Source organism: Lates calcarifer, linkage group LG7_1 (genome assembly GCF_001640805.2).
Source record: "Lates calcarifer isolate ASB-BC8 linkage group LG7_1, TLL_Latcal_v3, whole genome shotgun sequence".
NCBI lineage: Eukaryota > Metazoa > Chordata > Actinopteri > Centropomidae > Lates > Lates calcarifer.
This window is the reverse complement of record NC_066839.1, coordinates 431,760-440,451: the sequence shown is the minus strand read 5'-3', so window position 1 is coordinate 440,451 and position 8,692 is coordinate 431,760. Positions and strand designations below refer to the sequence as shown.

General features: G+C 40.8%; 2 protein-coding genes across 4 annotated transcripts in view; both read right to left on the bottom strand.

The window, feature by feature from the left end:
• Positions 1 to 888: 888 nt before the first annotated feature.
• LOC108890024 (ribonucleoside-diphosphate reductase subunit M2-like) lies at positions 889 to 2,048 on the bottom strand. Its single transcript, XM_051071632.1, is given in 6 exon segments — positions 889 to 1,085; positions 1,171 to 1,356; positions 1,358 to 1,373; positions 1,456 to 1,589; positions 1,677 to 1,793; positions 1,899 to 2,048. Coding segments are annotated over 6 exon segments (759 nt in total). The 3' UTR covers positions 889 to 929.
• A 2,911-nt stretch (positions 2,049 to 4,959) lies between these two features.
• Positions 4,960 to 8,692, bottom strand: part of kif26aa (kinesin family member 26Aa) — a 53,281-nt gene continuing 49,548 nt past the window's right edge. For all 3 annotated transcript variants that reach the window (XM_051071545.1, XM_051071546.1, XM_018686766.2), the window contains one exon: positions 4,960 to 7,425. In XM_051071545.1, the coding sequence (XP_050927502.1) occupies positions 7,241 to 7,425 (185 nt within the window). In that variant the 3' untranslated portion in view covers positions 4,960 to 7,240. The remainder of the gene's footprint in view (positions 7,426 to 8,692) is intronic.

The window sequence follows — 8,692 nt, the reverse complement described above, 5'->3', positions numbered from 1 at the left end:
TTTTTTTTTGACACCTTACTAAACTATGACATTTTTTGACTTTACTATGATGACATTTTTTTGACACCTTTATTATGACATTTTTTTGACACCTCATTATACTATGACATTTTTTGACACCTCCTATACTATGACATTTTTTTGATGGTTTTTGACACCTTACTAAACTATGACATTTTTTGATTTTTTTGACACCTTCCTATACTATGACATTTTTTGATGGTTTTTGACACCTTTCTATACTATGACATTTTTGACCATTTTTCATGCCTTACTATAATCTGAAATTTTTTGATGGTTTTTGACACCTTACTAAACTATGACATTTTTTGATGTTTTTTGACACCTTACTATACTTTGACATTTTTTGACACCTCATTATACTATGACATTTTTTGACACCTCACTATACTATGACATTTTTTGATGGTTTTTGACACCTTACTAAACTATGACATTTTTTGATGGTTTTTGACACCTTCCTATACTATGACATTTTTTGATGGTTTTTGACACCTTTCTATACTATGACATTTTTTGACTATTTTTGACACCTTACTATACTATGACATTTTTTGACCATTTTTCATGCCTTATTATAATCTGAAATTTTTTGATGGTTTTTGACACCTTTCTATACTATGACATTTTTTGATGGTTTTTGACACCTCACTATACTATGACATTTTTTGATGGTTTTTGAGAACTTACTATACTGTGACATTTTTTGACCCTTTTGACGCCTTACTATATTATTACTTTTTTCTTTTTTTAAGCACTTTTCATGCTGTACTATTTTTTGACCATTTTTGAAGCTTTACTATACTATGACATTTTTGGCCACATGCTATACTATAACATTTTATTTACAGTTTTGAACCCTTACTATACTGTAACATTACATATTACTTATAAATTTAAAAATAACTTTAAAAAATCACTGCAAATTCTATTGAATAGTGTAAATTACTCTCAAACTTAAGATGTTCAATGACGACGGCGTTCTTGATGATCTTGGTGATGGTTGTCGACGGCTTGTTCACCAGATGTTTGAACATCAGACAGGCGAAGTCACAGTGCAGACGCTGAAAGCAGCAAACACAGTTTATATGAACTGTCTAATCCAAAAACCCTGAGAGGGTCAAAGGTCACTCAGAGCAGCGGCCTCACCTCGTCTCTGCTGATGAGTTCATTGGAGAAGGTCAGGCTGGGCATCAAGCCAGGCATCAGGCCGGGCATCAGGCCTCGCTTCTTTAGCCAGAAGATCGCAGCGAACGAACCAGAGAAGATGATTCCCTCCACGGCAGCAAAGGCCACCACATGCTCTCCTGGAGGAAGATCAATAACAGATACGGACATTGAACAGGTATTCTCTGTAGGTCAGTGAACGCACCATCAGACAACATTACAGACCAGCAGAGTCCAGTACAGACCAGTAAGAGTATCGGGGCTCACCTCTCTTTGGGCTCCTTTATGTAGGTGTCGATGAGGAGGCTGTACATCTCCGAGTGGATGTTCTCCATGGTGATCTGGAAGCCATAGAAACACCTGGCCTCAGTCACCTGCACTTCCTGGGTGAAGCGCTCCACCTGGTGGTCAGAGTGAAAACACCAACATGAGGAAACAGGAACCGATAACGGTTTAATAATAATCGGGTTTCAGGTCGTCGTCCTCACCAGGTTCTCGTTGATGATGCTGTCGCTGGCGGTGAAGAACACCAACATGTGAGAGATGAAGTACCTCTCCTCGTCCTTCAGAGACTCCCAGTGCTGCAGGTCCTTCGACAGGTCCACCTGAACAAACACAACACATTAACGTCACCTGACCACATCAGGGTCACAGGAACACTTCAGTGCTGCCGGATTTCTGAGCGCCGTGGCGGCGGTGGTGACGTGTACCTCCTCTGCGGTCCAGAACGAGGCCTCGGTTTTCTTGTACATCTGCCAGATGTCGTGGTACTGGATGGGGAAGATGGGGAAGATGACAAAGCGACGAGGGTTGTCCTGCAGCAGAGGCTCCTCTTCCTCACCGCTGCTGCTCTTCTTCATGGGTTTGGGCTGAAAAACGACAAACAACAATGTCAACAAACAAACAACAAACAAACACTGCTGCACGTTCTATAACTGGTTTGATTTAATATGTTTTTATTGGTCACGTTTAAATTAAAGCTGAAACAATTAAAATATACAAATAAATCAAACTGTCTGTGGTTTTATATCATTATAAACTGAATCAGTTTATTGATCTGAGTTATTTAATCAATTGTTATTTGTCAGAAAATGTCGATTGATGAGAATCTTTAAACTCTTCATAAAAATATTAAAATCACCAATAATCACTGATCAATAAAACCTGTAGACACAGTATAATGACAACAGAGATACACATTGAATACAGAGAAAACAACAAGACCATAAAAAGATGGAAAACCACCGACCTCAAAGAGACAAATAACAAGACCAACAACCAGAAAGAGATGCAAAAAGATCATGATATATGTAAAGCAGCTGCAGAGTTGCTTTACACAGAGAGAGAAACGACTTTATGTTGAGGGTTTCTTGTCTTGTCCTGTGGTAGGGGGTGGGAAGTTTTACAAATATGTCAGTGCATTGATAAAGGAATTTCAGCCTCTGTCTGAGAGTAAATAAACAGATTTATTATTCAAACATGGAGAGAGAATGTCTGTTTCTGTCAGTTTACAGATCAATGAGTGAGTTGAGGTAACAGCCGACAGATAACTGACGGCGAGTGTTTCCACGGTGAGCAGGTCAGGTGACAGACACTAATTAAGAGTGATCAGAGTGAAGAGGAGGACAGATTGTTTCCACCTCCTCCTGAACGACAGCTAATTTACTCACAAATGAGTCAATAAAAAAACATTTCATTCTGGTTGCCATGGCATCTAGAGGCCCCCCTCATGTAATGATGGACAACCTCCAGGAGAAACACGGCGGCATTTCTGTCTGAAAGGTGAAAACAGGAAATAAAGTGGGAGGGAAAACAGAATATTATTAGACTATAAACACATCTTCATCTGAACAAGTTACTCTGCTGTAACTCAGTCTAAAATGCTATTTTCTCAGATGAAAAAAACATGGTAGGCTCATGAATTCTGAACACAGGACTATTATGAGGCCAATATTGTTTGCAAATGTGTCTTCATGTATGTTTGTAAATTTCCCCATTGTGGGACTAATAAAGGATTATCTTATCTTATGTGTTCCTAATGTCTGAGTGCTGGTGTATTGACTAAGTTACACAACCCATCCAACAATAATACTGGAATCACCTGGGATTAGAACTATGAGGTTCTATCTGGCATTTCTATCAAAAACTAATCTCCAAACTAATTACCAGCTTGGCTCTATATGGTTCTACAGAGCACCAATCAGTGGTCATAAACGTCTTCACTTTCTCAAAACATCCCAAACCATCTCCACAAAGATAGATGCACAAGACCACACACACCTCTATCCAACAGGTTACCATGTTGGTTCTGAGCATCCCTCCTTCAGTCATTTGGTCTCCATGGTAACTGTTGCTGTGGTGAGTCCCACCACCCTCCCTGCTGCTGCTGCCTCTGTGATGAGAGCCGGTAACACACCTGTCTTCTCAGCTCAAACTCCGAACCTCAGCACCAAGGGTCACTGCTAACAGACAGGAGCAGAAGATCAAAGGTCACGAGGCGCGCTCACAGTATGGTGCATTTCTTCAGAATGATATTCAGTCATGTTCTACCTGCTGTGGTTTGGTTTTCTTGTTCCCACGGTGACCAATACGACCAATATTTTTGTCACTGTCATTGTTAATTTCATGATTATTGTCAGTGAAACATTCCTACAATATGTTTACAATATAGGCTTTTAAATTCAGCTCAAACCAGACTTTGTGTAACTACACATCCAAAACCCCAGTGCCATCTGAGCTGTACATACTTTATAACCTCTTTTCCAGCTGGATTTGTATCTGGTTGTGTTTTCAGTCAGATGAAAACTAAGACAAATAATTGAAACTAATTCAGTTAAAGTAAAAATCCATTCTAATAGCTTCTGAAAATGATCAGCCTGACTCTGATATGAACTGAATTTATGAGCTCAAACCGGCAGAATGATCCTTTAAAGAGGTTTTTACTGTTTGAAGTGATGTTGTGCTGTCAGTCATTGGCAACCAGACGTCTCCTCTGTCCTCCCACAGTCTGATATCAGATGTTATTTTCTTCCACGGTTGGATTTCTTCTTTGGTTTTGGGGTGAAACTTTTTATCTTCAGGACTGGTCTATTCCTAGTCTGTTTCCTGAGTGGATTAAATCAGCAGACGGTCTCTACGCTTTTGACATTTACAGACTCAAATACCAGTTTATCTCCTGACAGAGGCGACTGTGGAGGATTTCAGGATCGGACGTCTTTGACAGAGCGACCGCTGCTGCCAGTGAGCTCTGAAATCAGATGAGAGGGAACTGAAATGTCACACTTCTGATGACATGTAACTGACAGATGGGATGAATAAAACAGACAAATATCAGCTGGGATGGAAAAACAACTTCATCAAGGTTCAGCACATTTAACCAACAGGAGCAGAGAACAGAATAAACTCCACATCAAATTTTCTTGCTTTTTGAGCTAAAATAAGTGTTTACAGACACACACACACTTTTGTACTTGTGTCTTTGTGGGTACACTCATTGGCATCATACATCGCCTAGCCTCTTACCCTAACCTCAACCATCACAACTAAATACCAAAGTCTTAACCCTCAAACCCCCTTTCACCTATGGTTTACAAGCTGTGGGTTGGGTATTTCTGGCATGTCCAACTGGGAGGTCACCTCAGGGTAGACCCGGACCTCCCTGAAGGGATTACATATCCCATCTGGCCTGGGAATGCCTTGAGATCCGCCAGGAGGAACTGAAAAACGTTGGGGAGAGGAATACTCTGTTTAACCTGCTGCCACCACAACCTGACCCTGGACGAGCTGAAGAGATGGATGAAAGGATATTTTAAATAAAATATTCTCAGTGTGTAATTTAACCAAAAAGTCTCTTATCTTTATTAACATGAATGACACGAGGTGATCCACTCATCCTGTACATTCCCAACCTTCTCCACACTCTTCTCTTTACAAATTATTAGAAAACTGTACAGTACAAAAACAAATTAAAAAAGTCTGAATATTTTACTAAAGGTCTCACATCAGCAGAACAACATCACTTTAAAAAATGTGTTTGGCAAAACTCCTTTTCCTCTTCTTCTATGACAAACACAACCTCAGAAACAGAAACAACAAAGACTAATTGCAGAATGTCACTAATTTTAAGACAGAAGAACCAAACTTTTCATGCAGCAACTTTAAGAAGAGCCTGAGTGTTTTAATTTGAAGGACGAGGTCAGGATGAGGAGAACAGCTTTCTGAAGGTGAAGGAGTAAAAAAAATGAAGAAACACAGCAAGCAATTTCAACCATAAATGAATCATGCCAGTTTGACTCCAGCTTGTTCTTCTACATTGTTTTTACATTTATGACTTTTGTGTTCATGTGTTTTCATGACAACTGCAGCTTCGTTTTACAACTGCAAAGTAATCATCAAGGGAAATGTCTCAAAGGTAAAAACAATGATTGAATAAGGAACTCATTAATTGTAGGGGAGTTTTTCATATTTGGAAATATTCAGTTTGCACTGACTGAGGCGAATCTCTTTCTTTTCATATCTACTCCAGTAAATCACACAACAATCAACATCTGGTTTTAGTTACTGTACCATTCAGGCATTTCAGGGAAAACTGGATCCTCTAATGCTGAGGTTTGACATGTGGGAACCCCTCAGACAAAACTGAAACAACTGCTTCCCCACAACAGCCCCTGTCTTCTTTACATTTTGTCACAGTCTCCATTAACAGCAGCTGAATCTGCTGTGACCATCTCTTGTTGTCAGACAACTATCACTGGATTACTGTGATACTGAAGAAAAGTTAAAACAGGAGGATTTTGAATGTTCTGCAGCTATGAGGGACATCTTTTTTCTCTTATTTCTGAGTGGATTTATGAACAATTAGACAATGACATCTCTGGAAGTGTGAGTCACACTGAATCTAAATAATATGTGTTTCATATTGTCAGTTCAGATGTGATTGAATTATGACTTGGAGAAGAAGTGTGATTTATAGCCTTCCTGTAGATGACTTTCCTGCATATGATAATAAAACCGGACAACCAGCAGAAACATGTAGACATCAAAATCTGAAAGAAATTAGAGAAACTCTCAAAGGCAACTCTCAAATAATCCAGTGAGATGAAGGCAAAGCCTGAGGTTTGTGATAATAACCAAAGCTCTTCTCTCCTGTTGTTTTTCCGTTTCTTGTCAATATAAACTCACCGTCTAGTCCAATATCATATCATCTCGTTGCATAACGAATAAAAAGTTGTTTTTTAAATCAGCACCCATAAAAAAACAGATATGATAAATATAAAAACATCATAAATAAGGGAAATAATATTTATAAATTAAATTAGATAATAAATAGAAAGGCACTTCCAGAGCTTTCATCTATTTTGAGATCTGTTTATCTTCATTAATCTGATCCAGGACCAGTAGTTTGTCTGCTCTAATACATCATCTACGGAGAGAACAAACATCCAAAAGTCTGGTTTTCCATCAGGTTCTCTTAATCTTAGTTTTACATTTGTTCGTTATTCTCCTCTGACTCTGCAGCTCAGAGTTTTCTTTCTGTCCAGGTGGACTCTTCAGAGGTTTCACTTTGGATGAATGAATGAATGAATGAAGCTGTTTTGTCCTCTGTTATGGTCGAAGTCAGTGTTTTCTCTGGCATCTTGAAAGATGAGTAAATCATCCCATTCATCAGGTTTCAGAAACTCTCTCTTGTCTCATCCTTTCTTTCTTCACCATGGACGTATTGGAAGAACTGGATACCACACTTTAACATGGCGCCCATTCATTTCAGAGAAAACACACACACAGCGCCCCCCTGATGAGGCTTTTGTCTTTGTCCTGCTGAATGGTCATGCCTGTTACACCAGTGTTAAAATGTCCAGAATGAAGGGTTAAATTACTGAGGAGCACAGTGATGTTAGTTATATTTACACTGAGTAATAACTGATGTCTGTTTAATGATGGAGTTCTGTGGAGAAAATGCTTTTTGGGCTGCAGGAGATTGTTTAGTTGCAGTACCATGAGTGGCCACAGGGGCAGTATCCAGTTCTTCATGCATCTACGCTGGACTCTCCTCTTACACCTCCACCTCCTGCTGACCTCCCTTTGCAGCAGCAGCTGTCGTCACAGCGATGTCGAAGCAGGTCTCCATCATGACGCGGGACTTGCAGAGGTTGACGCAGTACTCCAGCTCTGCCGTGGCTTGAGCCAGAGCCTCCAGGTACTCCTGGGACTCCCGGTCCAGGTCCTGGTCCACATCAACTGGAAGGAGGACACAGACAGATGGGTTAGAGTTACAGTGGATCAAACCAGAGATCATCTACTACATCTAGAGAAATCTGACTGTACCAAACAAACAAATCTAGGAATGGCCAAAGGTGGAAAAAGTATTTAGATCCTTTACTTGTGCAAAAGTACTAACACCACAGTTTAAATACTTCATTATAAGTTAAAGGTTAGTTAACATTTTAAATGTAGACATTTTACATGTTTCTCTATTTCTTTACAGGTTTTTAGAGAGAGCGCCAGCTGTTGGCCTGTCAGTTGTACAGTGACGCTGTGACGCTACCTGTACCGTACGCCGTGATTCTGTGAGATCGACACTTACTCGCTGCTCCGCTTTCTCTCTTTACTTTCTGTCCTATAGTCTTTTGTTACACGTTATTTGCTGCTGCTTTGTATTAATCTATCTTACTTTTGATCGCTGCCTGTGTATTGATATTTCCTCTGACTTTAGCCTGTTTGTTATTAGTTTAATTTAGCTTAGCCGTTTGTAGCCTCATTAGCCTAATTTAAATTGTAGCCTCACCTCTCACTCCTACAGCTAACCTAGCTTAAAGTAACTACTACCATGGCTTGTGTTAGCTGTTCTGTTCTTGAAGACAGGGTGTCTCTGCTAGAGAGACGTGTCCGTCAACTAGAGCAGCTCCTTTCTCCTAGCATTACCTTAGATATGACGGGCACTCCAGATAGCGTTAGCCACGGGCTCGACAGCGAGCCTGTTAGGGCTAGCTTAGCCTCGTCGGCAGTGAGTGCGGAGTTCGTCCCTGTCAGCCGGCGGAAAGGGGCACGTAAGAGCAAGCAACCGGTTGTGTGGCCTGGTCTGCAGTCGCCTCTCCCGACTGCAAACCGGTTTTCGACTCTTGCTAGCCCCGTTGGTAGTCCTGTGCGCCCGCGTGTCTCCCCCGCTCCCGCTGACAGGGCTAAACAACGCACTCTAGTCATAGGGGACTCCATCACTCGCAATGTCAGATTAGCTTCGCCAGCCAATGTTTACTGCCTACCTGGGGCCAGAGCTTCCGACATTGAGGATAATCTTAGGGTGCTGGCATCACGCAGGGAGAAACAGGGGGCTCAGGCACACTGCACACCTAGTTATAGCAACATTGTCATTCATGTCGGCACCAATAATATTAGAATGAAGCAGTCTGAGGTCACCAAAGCTAGTTTAGCTAGGACGTTTGAGTCTGCTAGAAAGATGTGTCGGCATCGATTAGTTGTCTCTGGTCTTTTACCCATGCGGGGTAAT